The sequence below is a fragment of the Asterias amurensis genome, chromosome 5 (assembly GCF_032118995.1).
Source record: "Asterias amurensis chromosome 5, ASM3211899v1".
NCBI lineage: Eukaryota > Metazoa > Echinodermata > Asteroidea > Forcipulatida > Asteriidae > Asterias > Asterias amurensis.
This window is the reverse complement of record NC_092652.1, coordinates 4,123,770-4,142,411: the sequence shown is the minus strand read 5'-3', so window position 1 is coordinate 4,142,411 and position 18,642 is coordinate 4,123,770. Positions and strand designations below refer to the sequence as shown.

Sequence of the window (18,642 nt, the reverse complement as noted above, 5' to 3'; positions counted from 1 at the left end):
TTGATGTTTTTCTTTTTAATCTCTCTGACTCGACAGTTAGTGAGCTACCCAGGATCGTAATCAAAGTCGGCAGCTGTCTAAGGGGAGGAGTCGACAGGAACCAAGAGAGAGAGAGAAAGAAGCCTTGACCATCATCTGTCTTTCTTTCTTACAAGGAAACTCTTTCCAAGATCTCGCGAGCCATCATGGCATCTAGCCCATCATGGAAGGTCAGTTTGAAGATTGTTCTGAATGTATTATTATTTTATATTTTATTTTCAAAGTGAACTCAATCGCTGTAGTTCACAAGCCTGAGGAAACCTGTAAAACAAGGGTGCTTGCTATGTGAACCAGAAACACTGGGGTAACCCCTACCCTTACACTGTAGCTCACAAGCCTGAGGAAACCTGTAAAGCAAGGGTGCTTGCTATGTGAACTAGGAACACTGGGGTTAACCCCTACCCTTACACTGTAGCTTGCAAGCCTGAGGAAACCTGTAAACAAGGGTGCTCGCTATGTGAACCAGAAACAAGGATCATCTTCTCTTCTTCTTTGGAGAGGGGAGGGTTTCTATCTCTGGTTTTTTTTAATTTGAAATATTTTTAACTCAACTTGTCCTTCCATACCTTGGTGACTGTCACCACAAAGTTGGTCGAGGAATGCGCAAGAATGATGACTAGCACTGGGTTATGAGTCTGATGATTCTAACGCCTTTTGAAATCATTAAATGCTGACTTGCTGCATCCTGACTACGAATGGATCAATCCAACAACTTGAGTTTCGTAGCCTTCAATTACCTCTACTCTTCCATGACAAGTTATCAGCAGCCGATTTTACGAAACGCTAGGATCAATCCTATCTCGAGTTAGGAAGAGTAACCCGTCTTAACTTAGGAAGAGTTCAATGCGTCCTACGTATTTTGATACGGAACTGAACCTGTCCTAAGTCTTAAGATTAATCCTAAGTTAGGAAGAGCTTGGTGTAATCGACGGCTGGGTTCTTTTACATAAACTACCAATCCTAGGACATTACGGCTTAATGTCCAACCAAAGGGTCAAAGCAGTTCCGGTAAAGTGTCTTGGTCAAGGATACAAATGTCTTGACTTAGACTCAAACCCACACATGTGATTTACATTTATACATGACTTTCATTGGTTTCAAGAATGTTTTTGTTGTTGTCTGCAGAGAATGAATTCCCAAGACTCGCCTACCATCATCAAGCCTTTCCACCCTGCTCCCCAACTGCAGAGATCTGCCAGTTATCCACCTCAAAACGGGTAAGTCCTTGGTCTGTATGAGGGTCCGAATCAATGGACCTTATTGCTTGTGGGTCGGTGGTTCGATGCCTGTGATATTTTTTCACAGGACTCGGGAAAGTACTGAGTATACAGTGCTAACACACATCGGTGTATGGGTAAAAAAAAAAAAAATAAATAAAAAATTAATATTCTTTATCCCCGATGCAAAATTTAACATCTATTATATCGTTGCGGTACCCGCTGCCAAAACATAGGATTCGGACTGCCTCTAGCTGCCGGGCAACCTCGGTAGTCTAGTTGGTAAGACACTGCTCTAGAATTGCAAGGGTCGTGGGTTCGAATCCCACCTGAGTTACATGCCAGTGATATTTTTTCACAGGACTCGGGGGAAAGTACTGAGTATACAGTGCTAACACACATTGGTGTATGGGTAAAAAAAAAATTAAAAAAAATTAATAGACCTTATTGCTGTTTCCACAAGAGTGTTGCAGAAAATGCAATGAAGGGAAGAGAGGGAAAATTTTCCCAGGGTTCTTCCCATGCACAAGCAGGTCATTTAAAAAAAAAAAAAAAATCTAAAAATTAATCCAAAAGAAACACTTTAAATCTAAAGATTACTAAAGATTACTTTAAATCTAAAGATTACTTGAAAGGTTTTTTTATAACCAAGATGAACACCAAGTAGAAGTCATTCCGAAGTCCTTATTTCATTTCAGCGTGCTCAGCCAAATATAAATTTAAAAAAAAGGTTTATAATGCCCCAAAGTTGTGATTAATGCTGGGTAGAACCCTGTTCCACAAACCCCAAAGATATTATTTGCCATTAAAGGAAGGCAAAGTTAGGCATAAATTGGTGAATTTTTACCCCAAAAATTTGTTTTGTACTCTATTTTAAAAATAGACTGATATTTATGAAATGGTGTTTTTTTTCTTTTCTTCAGAGCATCATGTCGAGAAACAGGAATGATCGAGAAAATGTTGGTGAGTTCAGGAAGAGTGTTTTTATTTCTGTATTTGTCTTTTGTTTCTCGTTTGTCTGTTTTCTTGTGTTTTATCTTAACAAACTTATTCCATTTTGTAGATTTCTGTAATTGTGTAATGCTTCTAAATTAAGCTATTCACATTGCATCTTTTGACATTTCTTTAAGGAAGGGTATACCTCAGATACCTTCTCCAAAATTTATTGACCGTAAAAAAGTTATTAGGTAAGAAGCACTGCAAAGTTCATAGGCATAAATTGGTAAATGTAATCTACAAATTTGGTTTTGTACTAAACAAAGGTGGCTATCTATCTATTATGGTTTGGTACATTCCTCTTGTTGTAGAGTATAGTCGTACTGTAAGGTGCAAAGTGCGCGATCAGGAACACGGCATCCTCTATTTACAAGTAAAAAAAGTGCAAGTGAAAAGTAAAAGTAACTTGGCACAGGCAAGTTGAAAGTAAAGACTTAACTCAGCACAGGCTTTTCTGAGGACACTAGTTTCCTCATATCTTCCACAGCAAATCGCCATTTCTTATCTAGCTCATTAGTCTTAGGGTCATCTCACACACAACAATTTACTGGAAACCAGTTCTCAAAGAAGAGAATCCATCCACTTTTTGAATGTTCTCAGATTGTTCTTGGGAATAGTGCCACTGAATGCACTGCAGTTGGTTGCCGCCAAGTTAACTGCAAAAGTAGCCTCGTGTGACTAAGGCCCTAATGATACTTAATTTCATTGGTCGACAATCTAATGAGACTTAAATCAATTGGTCGACAATCTAATGAGACTTAATTTGATTGGTCGACAATCTAATGAGACTTAGTTTGATTGGTCGACAATCTAATGAGACTTAGTTTGATTGGTCGACAATCTAATGAGACTTAATTTGATTGGTCGACAATCTAATGAGACTTAGTTTGATTGGTCGACAATCTAATGAGACTTAGTTTGATTGGTCGACAATCTAATGAGACTTAATTTCATTGGTGGACAATCTAGTGAAACTTAATTTCATTGGTGGACAATCTAATGATACTTAATTTGATTGGTCGACAGGGTTCTTACGGTTTCATCACCTGCTGCGATCGTGATGGACGTCTATTCTTCCACGGGAGCCACTACGATGGTAACATGGAGAATCTTAAGATTGGTGGTGAGTAACTCATTTCCAAACTCTTGACCTTATGTCCACAACTCATTTCCCAAACTCATTTGCCAAACTTATTTTCTAAACTCGATGTCCAACTGTTCCACAAATTATTTTGTTGAAATTAAACTCGATTTTGAAATGCAAAGATGTGGTTTCTGTAAACATTTGTGATAGTTTCAGAGAGACAGAACGACACAGATAATTTCTTTTGCATGAAGGCAGATTATTTATTGGAGGATCCTCTCTTTCAAAAAATTTGGTAAAAGGTGCCCTTAGCCTAACCCTGCCAAATGCAACAATGTGCTCTGGTTGATAGAGCTTGTTGGATTCTCTTGCAATAACTGGTCCCAAAAACTTATCTTTTCCTCAAAACTTTCAAATTGCAGATGCAGTGGAATTTGAAACCATTCCGGATTGCCGTTCGGGTAAACCCATCGCTAGTAAGATCATCAAACTCAGCCAAGGAACCATCTCAAGTGAAATCATCTCAGAGGAGCCTCTCTCAGGTCTCGTTGTTCTTGAAGCAAAAGCAAGCAGACAGAAAACAGTGAGTAGTTCAAATCCCAATTATCCCCTTTAATTCTCGCTCAATCGTTTTTGAAGCTCAACTAAACAGACAGATGACCGAGTAGTTCAAGTTCGCTAAAATCTCGCCTCATTGTTTGTTTGAATATGTATTCTAGTCATTGTGAAAGCAGCGGTTAGCTTGGTAGGATTCAAACCCACAACCTTGTGATTGCAAGTCCTGCAGTCTAACCACTGGACCACAGTGACCACGGTTCTTGAAGCAAACCCAAGCAGATGGAAGACTGTTGTTCAAACTCTCAAATGCTTGCTTAATTGTTCTTGAAGCAAAACCAAGCAGACAGTAGACTGTGAATAGTTCAAACCCCTCCCAAATTCTCGGTCAATTGTTCTTGAAGCTATTTAAGAGATGTCTTACTCTTGTTCTGTTTTTCCTCCTCTTTCTCCACAGCCAATGGGTTGTCCAATGACTGCTGAATATGGCCAGGTGGCGTATGAAATGAACGGCGTAAGTTAATGTTTATCATAAAACAAACCAAGAATTTCTGAGGGTCAAATTTTATATGGCTGCTTAGAGCTGAAACCTTTAAGCTGACCAGATAAAGTAAACCTGCCAAAATGCTTTATGCTATGTACTTTTCATAGCAGGTTTAATAAGGGCCTATCGGTTAATATTTCTCAAGATATAGAATGTTTAAGACATCAAATCACATTGGTAAATGGCTGATTGGTAACTGTCAAAGACCAGTCTTCTCACTTTTTGTATCTCTCAAAAACTAAGTTATTTCAGAGGGAGCCATTTCTCACAATGTTTTATACTGTCAACAGCTCCCTATTACTCGTTACCAAGCTTTATGCTAATAATTATTTTGAGTAATTACCAATAGTGTCCACTGCCTTTAAAGGAACACGTTGCCTTGGATCGGACGAGTTGGTCAAAACAAAAGCGTTTGTAACCGTTTTTTATATAATGCATATGGTTGGAAAGATGTTTTAAAAGTAGAATACAATGATCTACACAAGTTTGCCTCGAAATTGCGTGGTTTTCCTTCTACTGTGCGAACTAACACGTTCGGCCATTTATGGGAGTCAAAATTTTGACCCCCATAAATGGCCGACGTGTTAGTCGACGAGGTAAAGGGAAAACCACGCAATTTTGAGGCATGTTTGTGTGGATCATTGTATTCTACTTTTACAAGATCTTTCTACCCATATGCATTTTATAAAAAACGGTTGCAAACGCTTTCCAAAGACCAACTCGACCGATCCAAGGCAATATGTGCCTTTAACCAGCACCATTTGGCCAATGGAACCCCTGTTAAGGGAGAACACTGATTTCTTAAAACAGCCTGATTTTGGTGTGGGGCATCACAGTTGTATTTTTCACAGGACTCGGGGAAAGTACTGAGTATACAGTGCTAACACACATCGGTGTATGGGTTAAAAAAAAAACACAATTCATATTCTTTATCCCCGATGCAAATTTAACATCTCTTATATCATTGCGGTACCCCCTGCCAAAACATAGGATTCGAACTGCCTCTAGCTACCGGGCAACCTCGGTAGTCTAGTTGGTAAGACACTGCTCTAGAATTGCAAGGGTCGTGGGTTCGATTCCCACCCGAGTAACATGCCTGTGATATTTTTTTTACAGGACTCGGGAAAGTACTGGGTATACAGTGCTAACACACATCGGTGTATGGGTAAAACAAATTAAAAATTATACATTAATTACATTAATTAATTGTATTAGTTATCACTTAACTGATATGCCATTTTGTGTTATGCTGTTCCAGGAAAGCTTCTTTCTTGCCTATGGAATGGAAGACATGTATGACAAAGGACGCCTTCTCAAAAAAGGTGACAAAGTAGCTTTCTTTATCGCTACCGACAAAAGGTATGTTAACTCTCTAAAATTGATTTCAAAGTTTTTCCTAAATTGTGTATAGCTGTTCATGGTATCTGACATGTTTGTGACTATGCCAAAGCTGCCCCCCCAGACTATTTGACTAAAATCAATCTTGTTAGCCATCTTTTCCCTCATAGGTACCCATTTGTACCTCTGGGTGAAGAGAAGCAATAATAGTTAAGTGTCTTGGTCATGGACACAAGTGTCATGGCCGAGCTTCGAACCCACTTCCTGTCCACCAGAACGAGATAAAACAAACGGCCAGGCTGCATACTCCCCACCAGGGAGCTGAGATGGTTTAAGGAGTGATTTAAGGCCCAGTGACCAGGGGTAATAATGTGAAGTGCTTTGGGACGCCCTCCGGGTGTGAAAAGCGCTATATAAAAACGGGTTGTTGTTATTATTATTATTATTATTACAACACTCCGCATGTTCTCTTTTTTTGAAAGGGCAAGGAAACCAAGGCGGTTTTTTCTCCTTGGTTAATGGCACCTCTTTGAGGAAATTGTAAATTAATATCAAACATTTCAAAGGGGCACCAATAAAGCAATGACATGGGTCAACTTTACCTTCATGAAGTATCAAGCCTGATAATATCAGGAATGAGATTGTTCAGACTTTTGGCTGAATTCAGACTTTTTATGTCGGCCTGGTGGAGAAAATCAGGCAATGTTTTTTTCCACAAATAAAGAAATTCTGCTCATTGGTCTACTTCTCTAGTGCTGTGGATACTGTTTCCAAAAGCTCCTTGGACTCTATAACCCCAGGGGTTACACAAAGGTAGAAATTGAATCATTTCAACATACCTTTGAATTTGTATCGAAGTTTCAGACTTTTTCATTAGTAATGACTCTCACCCCTGTAATATTGTCATCATTTTCTTACTCCAGAAACGGTAATGTCCAAGCTCGTAGGATCCGCATGGTGGAACCAGTCCAAGTACCAATGTTTCAGGGAGTCGTCTGCTCCATGAAGGAATCCTTTGGCTTCATTGAGAGAGCAGATGTTGTGAAAGAGGTAAGTCATAAAATAGAACTCTTTTTTGCAAAAAGGACATCAGCGTGACTATCTCGCGGAGATGTCATTCCCTCTTTGGCCATGTCAGACGGCTCCCAGAGGATACACCTGCCCATGTGGCCCTTTAAGCTGATATTGTTTCGACCAAAACATAAATAAAACATTCTTATTTTTGTGATCATAATTAAACTGTTTTTGTACTGTTCTCCTAGATTTTCTTCCACTACAGTAGCTTCACCGGTGACATCAATGATTTACTTCTTGGAGATGACGTGGAGTTTGAAGTCGGCCACAGAAATGTAAGATCAATGTCCACATTGGCGACTACGGCTGTCACTATTGCCCTTAATAATATATATAATATCAAGTCTAATATAGCGCACGTATCTACCAAACAAGGTACTCAAGGCACTGAGTATATACAAACTTTCAGAAAGATATGTTATTGCAGTGATGGATTCTGAGACCCAAATATTTACCTTATAAGGGTTTACAAGGTGCTACGGCGCATTACGCAGCCACAGCCAGGAACACCGGGCGAACCCCTTCTCTTTTCGATAAGTGCACTGGGTTCTTTTACATGTGTTAAACAATACACGGGACCAATGGCTTTACGTCCCATTCGAAGTGTCTTGCTTAAGGAAACAAGTGTCACGGCTGGGGACTCGAACCCACACTCTGCTGATAAGAAACACCAGAGTTTGAATTCGTTGATCTTAATCGCTCGGCCACGACACTTCCTTTTCACACGGTATCTCTTATCTTTGTGGAATACAGCCCCGGGGAGGCCCTGGGACTTTTCTTTTACTCCACAGTTACCCCCGTGCACTTTCACACTGTCCCTTTTCCACAGGGCTTCGGTTGCAGGTTTCAAGAATACCCCAGGGTTTTATCGCTTACCGCTACTCCAGAGCAGGGGGGACTATTCCCCTGGGTATGCCCATTTGGCAGGGGAGATCAGGGCCCAATTTCATAGAGCTGCTTAGCACAAAACTTTGCTTAGTATGAAATTTCTTCCTTGATAAAAAAAAGGATTACCAACCAAATTTCCATTTGTTGCATATTGCTTGTTACAGGTATTCAGCTGTTGTTTGCTTATCCTGAAAACCACTCGGAAATTTGGTTGGTCATTCTGTTTTTATTAAGGCAAAAAATGTCATGCTAAGCATATTTTTGTGCATTGCAGCTCTATGAAATTGGGCCCGGGTGTAACATTCCTGTAATCTTTCTCAGCTCCCTGGGGAGTATACAGCCCATGGCTGCGGTGGTGCGCCAAATGCTTTTTCAAACACAATATAAACCCTTTCATGTAACCCCTGGGTGAAGAGAAGCAATTATAGTGAAGTATCTTGCTCAAGGACACAAGTGTCATGACCGGTTTGGAACCAACACTCAGATGACTTAACCACCAGAACTTGAACTTTATGCTTTAAACCACTGGGCAATGACACCATATACATTAGAATATTAAGAATAATAAAATTCATTTGAAATCTCCATTTTGTTTTCTCTGACCCAGGACAAGGAGGTTGCAGTCACTATTAAGAAGCTTCCCACTGGTACCGTCATCTTTGAAGACATCGGGGAGAATGACCAGGGGGGATGCATCACTAAAGTCATCCCTCGCTTCACGACCAAGAAGACCAACGACCCCTTCCCTGGAAAACTCATCTATGTTTTGGAAGATGGAGGGTAGGAATTACAGAAGTTCAAATCCAAAATTTGGTGTAAAACCTTGAAATCATATTTAAAGGGAAGGTACACGTTTGGTAGTTACTCAAAACAAATATTATCATAAAAACTTACTTGGTAATGAGTAATGGAGAGCTATTGATAGTATAAAACATTGTGAGAAACGGCTCCCTCTGAAGTAGCGTAGATTTTGAAAAAAAGGTAATTTCTCACTAAAATAATAAAAGACTTCTAGCCAGAAGTCTTTTATTTCTAGCCAGAAGTCTTTTATTCCTATCTGAAAGCACACAAATTCGTTCAACAAGGGTGTTTTTTCTTTCATTATTTCGATGACCAACTGAGCCCAAATTTTCACAGGCTTGTTATTTTATGCTTATGTTGGGATACACCAAGTGAGAAGACTGGGCTTTGACAATTACCAAGCGTGTACCTTCCCTTTAAGTTGACCTGTTTAATAAAAATGTCTTCAGCTTCAATGCATCAAGTATTTAACCACAAGGGAAGCTGCCTGGAAAAAATTTAAATTAAAAAAAAAACACAAAAATTTATGAGAATGGACTTTAACGTCCAACCTCTGAATTAACATGCCAGTGCTGTAACAACTGAGCCATCTTGTTGTAATGCTGGTGGTCACCCTATTCATTGGAAAAATCTTAAGTCTTTCAGAAATGTTTGAAGGGGCACCTAGGCCAAAACCAGGGCAACAGAAGTCATGTGTCTTTCCAGGGGTCGATTTCACAAAGAGAGTCCTTACTCAGGACTACTCTTTAAAGGCAGTGGACACTATTGGTAATTCACAGTTGGTGTATCTCAACATAAGCATAAAATAACAAACCTGTGAAAATTTGAGCTCAATCGGTCATCGAACTTGTGAGATAATAATGAAAGAAAAAAACACCATTGTCACACGAAGTTGTGTGCGGTTAGATGGTTGATTTCGAGACTTCAAGTTCTAAATCTGAGGTCTCGAAATCAAATTCGTGGAAAATAACGTCTTTCTCTTAAACTATGGCACTTCAGAGGGAGCCGTTTCTCACAATGTTTTATACCATCACCCTCTCCCCATTACTCGTCACCAAGTAAGGTTTTATGCCAATAATTATTTTGAGTAATTACCAATAGTGTCCACTGCTTTTAAGAGTTATTACAAACTTAAGGCTAGTCCTAAGTTAGGCTGAGTAACTCTTCCTAACTCGAGATAAGACTAGTCTTAACTCTTTGTGAAATCCACCCTTGGCCTGTGCCTCAATGTTGGAGAAGTTAACGACAAACCTTGTCTTAACAAAAAAAAATTGTGCACTTTACCAGGAAACGTGAACTGTCATACGGAGACAAAGACCTGCTCCACTCGTACACGCTATGTGTGGGTGACATCGTCAACTTTCAAATTGCCACTGACAAACGAGACCATCTACAACGAGCTACAAACCTGGAGCTGTCTGAAGCCACCTTCAAGGAGGGAAAAGAAGTTAGGGAAACGGTGAGTTTCCTTGAAGACTTTTTTGAAGAATAAATGATATTTGTGTTTCTATTTGTTATCAAGGTTTCTTGTGGTAACTGATTTTCTGAAAAAAAATTCCCGAATCTGTCCTTGATTTAAGGTAAAGTCATAGATTGGTTTTTGTCAACGTAATGCTGATTTATAGGGAAAATTATAGAGACTTGGGCCGTATCCGAATTGGCGGCTACGGCTGGATCGCTGTGTCATCATGCATTGAAGTATAGGACGCCCTTAGCAACTTCCCCGGCAACGGTCGTAGCCGCAGCCATAGCCACCACTTCGGATACGGCATGATACTCTTAAAGTCACATGACCTTTAAATTTCAACCTTATAACCTTTGACCTGTACAGGGCATTATAGCAGCAGTCAAAGAGGGCTTTGGTTTCATCAAGTGTGTGGACCGAGACGCAAGGATGTTCTTTCACTTCAATGAAATGCTTCACTCTGTAAGTAGGAATAGAAACAAAAACAGCCCCCCAATAATGTCCATTGCCTTTAAGGACCTCAGTGTTAGGGTAAAACCAAATAATATTCTTTATCCCTGATGCAAATTTCATCCCCGATGCATCTATTAATTAAAAAGTTGTAGGCTTGTTTTTGTTTACATTCTTGACAAGATTTGTTTATGTTTCTTTCCAGGAGGGTGACATCCATATATCTGATGAGGTGGAGTTCTCGGTTATGTCAGTAAGTAACCCTTGACTTCAAGGTCCAACGAAGTCCAACTTTAAAATAAAAGCAAAATAGAAAACTGAGGGAACATTTCAAGAGTGGCAGTTTGCACTCCCTCAAAAACTTATTTAAGATTAAACAAACATACTAAGTTTGCATCATTTGAGAAAACTATCTGCAAAAGTGTTTGCTAAATTGTCAACTTGAGGTTTAAAGACACTGGACACTATTGGTAATTGTTAAAGACCAGTCTTCTCACTTGGTGTATCTCAACATTTGCATAAAATAACAAACGTGTTAAAGTTTGAGCTCAATTGGTGTCGCAATTGCGAGATAATAATGAAAGAAAAAACACCCTTGTCAATTGAAGTTGTGTGCTTTCAGATGCTTGATTTCGAGACCTCATAATCTAATTCTGAGGTCTTGAAATCAAAATCAAGGAAAATTACTTCTTTTTCAAAAACTACGTCAGATAGAGCCCTTTCTCCCAATGTTTTATACTATCAACCTCTCCCCATTACTTGTTACGAAGAAAGGTTTTATGCTAATAATTATTTTGAGTAATTACCAATAGTGTCCACTGCCTTTAAGTACCGGTCATGTTTTTCATCAATTTTTCATCAATTTTCATCATGATGAAGACGGTGAATATTTTCACACGACAGGGAGTCTGCAAATTACGTGACACAAACATATTATCCTGAAATACTGGTCTGAAGAGGTTTGACATTTTTTTTTTTGATTGTTGTAATGTTTGAACAGGACCCAACTCAAGCCCAGCGTCAGATTGCTACCAGGATTAAGCAGCTCCCTAAGGGCAGTGTCACCTTTCAGAACGTTCTGCCTCAACGCCTTAAAGGAGTGGTGGACAGACTCCCCGATAACTTAGTAAGTTTAAAGTGACTCTTTTTCTTTATTTACTTAATTCCATTAAAAACAAAAGGAGAGCCAGATCGGTACCAACTGGTTTTCATTTTGGGCCGAGCATGTTTAGTATTAAAGGAACATGTTGCCTTGGATCGGTCGAGTTGGTCTTTGAAAAGCGTTTGTAACCGTTTGTTATAAAATGTATACGGTTAGAAAGATGAATTAAATGTAGAATACAATGATCCACACAAATTTGCCTCGAAATTGCGTGGTTTTCCTTTTACTTTGCGAACTAACACGGTCGGCCATTTATGGGAGTTAAAAATTTGACTCCCATAAATGGCCGACCGTGTTAGTTGACGAGGTAAAAGGAAGAGTCCTATATTGGCTAGTCCTTGCCCCTGCTTGCCCACCCTCCCCCGATATAAAAATGTCTGGTTTTGCCGTTTTCATCACATGGTTATAAAAGATAAGAAGCAATTTCAAATTTCAAAAAGCAACATTTTGAGAGATTTGAAGTATGTTATATTGTTTTGAACAGTGGGGTCGGAGTCCAGGGAAGAATCGTGACCACACCCCAGAGCTTGGTTTGATCCGCTACCAGGAGGACGATAGCGAGGTATCCGTCAAGTTCCATGCCAAGGACACCGATGTGCGTGTCCCTCCGGATGTCAAAGATGAGGTATGGCCAGATCAAATTAATCAAAGAAATTAGTATATTTACAGGGGGGAGAATTCACAAGAACACAATGGTTGTAGCTCCAAACTTTTACTGGACCAAGTACAGAATCAAAATGAGAAAAAAAACTTCCAGACATCATGCATTGCAATGTCTTTATTTGAACAATCAAGCACTAAAAAATGTGAGAGTCGATTGATCCCATCTGTTTTCTGAGGTTTAAAGTATACTTTGTTACTCAAAGTAACTCAATAGAATTAAAAGTTATTTATCAGAGTCAAGAATCAGAATCGAACATGATTTTTTCTGTACAAGATATTGATATTGAGTGAGGTATGTATTGTTATTCAGTAGAAACATACAAGACTGCTGGACTTATCTGGGCATAAGTTAACTGGCCTGACACTAAAAACCACTGGCGTAGGGCCTGCAGTCCAGTGTAAAAGTTAAGCCCTGATTTAGAGGAAATTACATTTTTAGTAATTGTTTTATTTTTTTGGAGAATAAACACAGAAACAAATGTGTTGAGTACAAACAGAGAAGGTTGGATTTACTTTAAAGACACTGGACACTTTTGGTAATTGTCAAAGACCAGTCATCTCACTTGGTGTATCTCAACATAATGCATAAAATAACATGTGAAAATTTGAACCCAATTGGTCGTCGAAGTTGTGAGATAATAATAGAAGAAAAAACACCCTTGTCACACGAAGTTGTGTGCTTTCAGATGCTTGATTTCAGGACCTCAAAATCTAATTCTGAGGTCTTGAAATCAAAACTCAAATATTTTAGCGGAAAACTACTTCTTTCTTGAAAATTACTTAACTTCAGAGGGAGCCGCTTCTCACAATGTTTATACTATCAACAGCTCTCCATTGCTTGTTAGCAAGTAAGTTTTTATGCTAACAATTATTTTGAGTAATTACCAATAGTTTCCATGCCTTTAACAATCTTGACATCTTTTCCCAAAGGTGGAGTTCAACATCGCAGAGTTGAAGCGCGACAAATCCCACTTGGCTGTGGCTATCGTTGTATTGAACCGAGGAGCTAAGACAGACAAGCAGGGCTACATTGCTGTACTGAAGGACAGCTTCGGTTTCATCGAGACCGCTGAACACGATCATGAAGTCTTTTTCCATTACAGGTAGGGAGCAAATATTTTTGAATGATCTTCGATGAGGGGGTTGTGTTCCACCCTGGATCTTGTCCGTACAGCTGCTAAATATGCAGAAATTACTGCTTCACTCTTTCAATGTCTAAATGCCCGGTCCCACTGCAGCGATAACTAGAACGATAACGATAACGACGCAAAGAGAACGCATTCCATTGGTTGAATGAGCGTGTGCGTATTCTGCGTGGAGCAATTCAACCAATAGAATGCGTTCTCTCTGTGTCATGATCGTTATCGTTTTTCGTTATCGCTGCAGTGTGACTCGGCTTTTAGTCATACATGTACATTCTTTTTATGCATCTCATAAAGTGTCATAAGGTGACATGTATGAGACATTAAATATACATGTTATCACGGAAAGACATTACCACTAAAGAAATACTATTGACTTAATGATGTACCAAGGCAACACAAATCAACACAAAAGATACATTTTGTTTGGTGAGAGAGACTTTTGTTTTAAAGGTTTACCAAAAAAAAGAGAGAAAAAAAAAGAGCTGGTCATTTAAGGTTCAAAAGGCAAAAAAAGAGAGAAGCCGGCTCTGTTAACAGCTTTCTGTGAGGCAAAAGTAAGCATAGTCTCGATCCATTGTTCCAGTGATCCAATAGTGGATTGTGTATGTGGACTTAGTAATTTGTAAAAGAAGTAGTAGAAGGCCTCCTTCAATCTCGAAAGGCGATGGACTTGTACAAATGGGGGACGCTGATTTGCTTGAGTGGCACTTTGCTTGAATGGACCAGTTGTAGCACCTCATTCGGAACTCATTTTGTGGCATCTTTTGCATTGACCTTTGTTGACCTTTTCTATTTTATTTTGTTGTTAATAGCGAGTTTTCTGGTGATGTGAATGACATCGATGTTGGAGATGAAGTGAGTTATTCTGTGATCAGGAAGGGACCCAAGATCAGCGCAGAGGAGGTCTCCAAGTTGCCCAAAGGAACTATCGTAGTGGAGGTACAGGTGTATTTCAATTTATCTGTTGAGTGAAATGGGCTTTAAAGGTGTAGTCAATGATTGGTGGAGCTGACAAAGAAGTCGCAGACAGCTGTGTCACAACTCCTTATAAGGGAATGTTTTGCGCGTTGCGCGTATCGCGTGATGTGGCACAACTGTTTCAGCCATTGCTCTCGACAATAGGAATGAAGAAACTGTCTTATAAGAACAGGTGCAAGGTCGCGTGTCACGCCGTTGAATTAACACTTTCTACCGGTCTTAAACAAAGGTTTATACACACCCACGTGACGCGCTCTCCACCAATAGGAATAGCGAAACTATCTGAGGTATTTATGAATAAATGTTCAACTCATTTCTCAAAACTATAGCATTTCAGGTTTTGTTTTTGTTTAGGGAAGTTTTCCTACCAAGATTACCTTTTAGCAAATCTGTGAGCGATTATATTTTCAATCATCAATGTTGTTCACATGCTTTGGGCTTCACCTCATAAAGTCATCAAATTGGAGTAGGGGTTTCTTTCCTTGCCTTCCACTTTCTTCCACCCGGTTCGAATCCAACCGGAGGCACTTCGTTGATTGGGCTTTCAGTCCCTACTTGACTGCGTGTGTTTTCCTTGGGATAATTCACTTGGGTTTCCCTCCCACTGAAACTTCCTTCCTTATCTTCTCTCCATGGGGTTCTTAAAGGCCCTGGGGTGGATTTCACAAAGAGTTAGGACTAGTCTTATCTCGAGTTAGGACCAGTTACTCGTCCTAACTTAGGACTATCCATGCAATTTGTATATCTCCTAGGACTAGTCCTAAGTTAGGACTAGTCCTAACTCTTTGTGAAATCGACCCCTGTACACGTTTGGTAAATGTCAAAGACCAGTGTTTTCACTGAGGTTATCCCATCATAAGCATAAAATAACAAGCCTGTGAAAAGTTGGCTCAATTGGTCATTAAAGTTGCGAGAAAATGATGAAAGAAAAAACACCCTTGTTGGACGAATTTGTGTGCTTTCAGATAGGAGTCTTTTAATATTTTAGTGAGAAATACCTCTTTCTCAAAAACTACAATTCTTCAGTGGGAGTCGTTTCCCACAATGGTTTATACTATCAACAGCTCTCCAATGCTTGTTACCAAGTCAGTTTTTATGGTAATATCTGTTTTGAGTAATTACCAAGTGTGTACGTTCCCTTTAGCTAGTAAAGTGATTTAGTTAACTGTTCTAAGAATTCTTAGCTTTACAACCAGAATAATTAACCAAATAAATAAAACTTTGATTGACCTCTGATCAAGTGTCCTTTGTTTTTCTTCTTTTGAAAACAGCCGAAGAAACCTGGAATTCTTCAGGGTAAAGTGATCCGTCCATTAAGGAACATTGACCCTCAGCAGGCCGAGTACAATGGTCTCATTCAAGTTGTTAATGAAGGTAAGAACTGGGGGGGCATTATGGCCTAGATTTTTTATGTTTAGCAGAGGCATGCTGAGTGGGGTGTCGTGGCCGAGCAGATAAGAGCACCGAACTCAAGCTCTGATGCTTCTGTTCAGCAGGGTGTGGTTCGAATCCTGGTCGTGACACTTGTGTCCCTGAGCAAGACACTTAACTGTAGTTGCTTCTCTCCACCCAGGGGTAAATGGGTACCTGTGAGGGCAGAGATGGTTATTGTGGTTGGTTCAGATTAGTGCGCTACATATTTGGCGGCACAGGCTGTTTACTCCCCAGGGAGCTGAAGGTGGTTTAGGGAATGAAATGGCCCAGTGATCAGGGTAATAATGTTGGAAGCGCTTTGAAACATGGTGTATAAAGTGCTATATAAAAACCGTTTATTATTATTTAAACAAGGTCTATGGACTGTTTTCTACTTGGTGTTTATCTTGGTTTTAAAAGCCCCTCGGTGCAATCTTGGACATTCTTGATTGTTTTCTCTTGATGTTTTTTCAAATTATTTCATAAGTAAAAAGCAAAATTTGTGTATCTGCATAAATTTGCAGGTATCTGCCCAATATGCTGGTTTGTGCATGGTGAGAACCCTGCTATTTTGTTTTGCAGTGCACGGTTTTACAGCAGAACTTGTAGGGGTAACCTGGGGCCATTTTCTTAGCGCTGCTTACTATAGCAGAAAAACTTGCTTTTAGCGTAAGCGTGTTTCACAGGTAAGCAAGAAAGTTAGGCAGCCAGCTTGCGCGTTCACCATGGATTGGCATTGTTATGTCATTCATTTTCATGCAGTAGGCACCGAAAGGTTAGCATGCCTTTTTGTGTGCTTTCGCAGAGAAGCACCATGAAATGGAAATCACAAAGTAAGCGCAGAATCGGCCGTTCAGCACAGAATCAGCTCGGTGTTGTGTAACAGCTTGACTTTTCACTCAGTCTGCTGTGGTCTATTCTATTTGACAGATAACAGTGACGGTGCCGTTTACCCATACTGCATCATCAGCCTGACGGACAGTCATGACTTCCTGCAGAAGGGTGACCCTGTCCAGCTGCAGCTGTGCATCGCTAACATCTCCGGGAAGGAGTGGGCTTGTAATGTGGTCGCCATTCGGAAGATTCTACGCACTCATGTGGACTCCATCAAGAACAATGTAAGTGGCACGTCCCTTTGATTACCAAGGGCCCATTTTCATAGAGCGACAAATTCGCTCAAGCAAAATCAAAATATGAAATTGGGCCAAGGGGCCATTATCATAAGACTGCTTAACGGTAAGTATTATTTCATGCTTACTATAGCAGAGAAATTAGCGTAAGCCTTAAGCAGATTTCACAGATTAGCAAGACCTTGGATTTGCATTTGTAATAGTCATTTGCTAGCCCCCTCTGTTGGCAGTCTCTGTGATACACAACACAGCTCGGGTAGAAATTTGGCACTTTCTCAGTACGCACAGAATGGTGATGGCAAGTGCAGAATTCGGTGGTAAGCAGAGCCACGAATTTGGGCACTAAGCATTAATTTGTGCCTTTTGTAAGATTAAGTCTAACGATTGTTTTGTCTGTTGCTTACCCAGTTTGGATTTCTAAACTACGACACTGGTGAAGGCAAGAAGTTATTCTTTCACATGAGCGAAGTCCAAGAAGGATGCGATCTTCATCCCGGAGATGAAGTGGAATTTGTGCTGATTCAAAACCAACAAAATGGCCGCCACAGTGCCATCAATGTCAGACGACTCAGGTGAGTAAAAACAGCGATTGCAAAGCATCCAATAATTATTCTATTGGACTCCAATATTACACTTAAGAGTGGAACCGCATTTAACATACATGGCAAAATAGTTTACTTTTTAATTTTTTTATTGTCCTTCAGTGAGATTCAACGTCCAGGCCATCTGAACCGTTTGAAGAGTGTCCCGAGCGAAGAGAGGGGTCCGAAGACGATGGTCATCAGAACGCCTAAAGGACCCGACGGTACAAAAGGCTTCAACCTGGGGAGGACCATCTCGAATGGAACCGAAGAACGGAGCATGTAGAAAGGGAACATCTCAGGAAGGTCGCTGTCGTAAAGGCTAAGGTTTCTCCTTGACAGGTTAAAAGCCAGGCTACCAGTTGCCAATGTATGTTATCAATGATAATTGGATGGTAACCAGAAATGACTAACTTGCTGTGAAGCAGTTGTCGTTAGATTTGCCAAGTTCATTAACAGATTTCAAGGGGGCCCCCAAGTCAAGTTTTTTAGCTGAATCTGCTTATTTCAAAGAACCGTGCTAAGCGTACCTTGTTACATGTACATGTCAGCCTAACTCTAGTTCATGAAGTTTGTAGTTTTCAATTCGGGGAAAAAGACAATTGCTGATAAATTCTTTGCTCGCCGAGCCTCTTTTGAAATCTGATAATCCTGAACTTGGAGACTTTTGAACTCTAGGTGGCAGCAGACTTACCAGGTAAGTTTATTGTTTACGTAGTTCTGAACATGGGCATGTTTCCATGAACAGTGGATTTACCAGGCAAGTGTGCTGCACCTAGAATCTGGAAAATCTCAAAGAAAAATAATATTTATTTTTTATTCTAGTTTTTTCCTCTTTATTGGAGGTAGGAGATTATAAGGAGGAATTGAGGGCAGTATTATCTTGTGTACGAATTTCAGCACTAAGATGTTTAAGAAAAGCATTTTTTCCCCCCTTTTTTTCATGTAATTTATTTATTTGATTGATTTTTTGTTAAAAATTTTTTTTTTTAAAGTCAATTAAAACAAATGTGCTGCCAGTAAGTGAAGAGTATTGGACTACTCAATGTGGAAGAAAAAAAGAAAGAAAAAAATTATACTAAAAAAAAAAAAAAAAAAAAAAAAAAACGAAGAAGAAAA

The 18,642-nt window shown here is 39.7% G+C and overlaps 1 protein-coding gene across 1 annotated transcript in view; it reads left to right on the top strand.

The window, feature by feature from the left end:
* The window catches only part of LOC139937061 (cold shock domain-containing protein E1-like), a 20,420-nt gene extending 1,778 nt beyond the window's left edge, over window positions 1–18,642 (top strand). The window contains exons 3-23 of the mRNA XM_071932043.1: window positions 37–209; window positions 1,165–1,256; window positions 2,180–2,219; window positions 3,279–3,375; window positions 3,759–3,919; window positions 4,349–4,405; window positions 5,694–5,794; window positions 6,697–6,823; window positions 7,036–7,122; window positions 8,343–8,515; window positions 9,824–9,995; window positions 10,368–10,463; window positions 10,657–10,704; window positions 11,452–11,577; window positions 12,098–12,238; window positions 13,207–13,379; window positions 14,234–14,360; window positions 15,671–15,773; window positions 16,743–16,930; window positions 17,351–17,514; window positions 17,647–18,642. Of these exons, the coding sequence (XP_071788144.1) occupies window positions 186–209; window positions 1,165–1,256; window positions 2,180–2,219; window positions 3,279–3,375; window positions 3,759–3,919; window positions 4,349–4,405; window positions 5,694–5,794; window positions 6,697–6,823; window positions 7,036–7,122; window positions 8,343–8,515; window positions 9,824–9,995; window positions 10,368–10,463; window positions 10,657–10,704; window positions 11,452–11,577; window positions 12,098–12,238; window positions 13,207–13,379; window positions 14,234–14,360; window positions 15,671–15,773; window positions 16,743–16,930; window positions 17,351–17,514; window positions 17,647–17,809 (2,460 nt within the window). The 5' untranslated portion in view covers window positions 37–185 and the 3' untranslated portion in view covers window positions 17,810–18,642. The remainder of the gene's footprint in view (window positions 1–36; window positions 210–1,164; window positions 1,257–2,179; window positions 2,220–3,278; window positions 3,376–3,758; window positions 3,920–4,348; window positions 4,406–5,693; window positions 5,795–6,696; window positions 6,824–7,035; window positions 7,123–8,342; window positions 8,516–9,823; window positions 9,996–10,367; window positions 10,464–10,656; window positions 10,705–11,451; window positions 11,578–12,097; window positions 12,239–13,206; window positions 13,380–14,233; window positions 14,361–15,670; window positions 15,774–16,742; window positions 16,931–17,350; window positions 17,515–17,646) is intronic.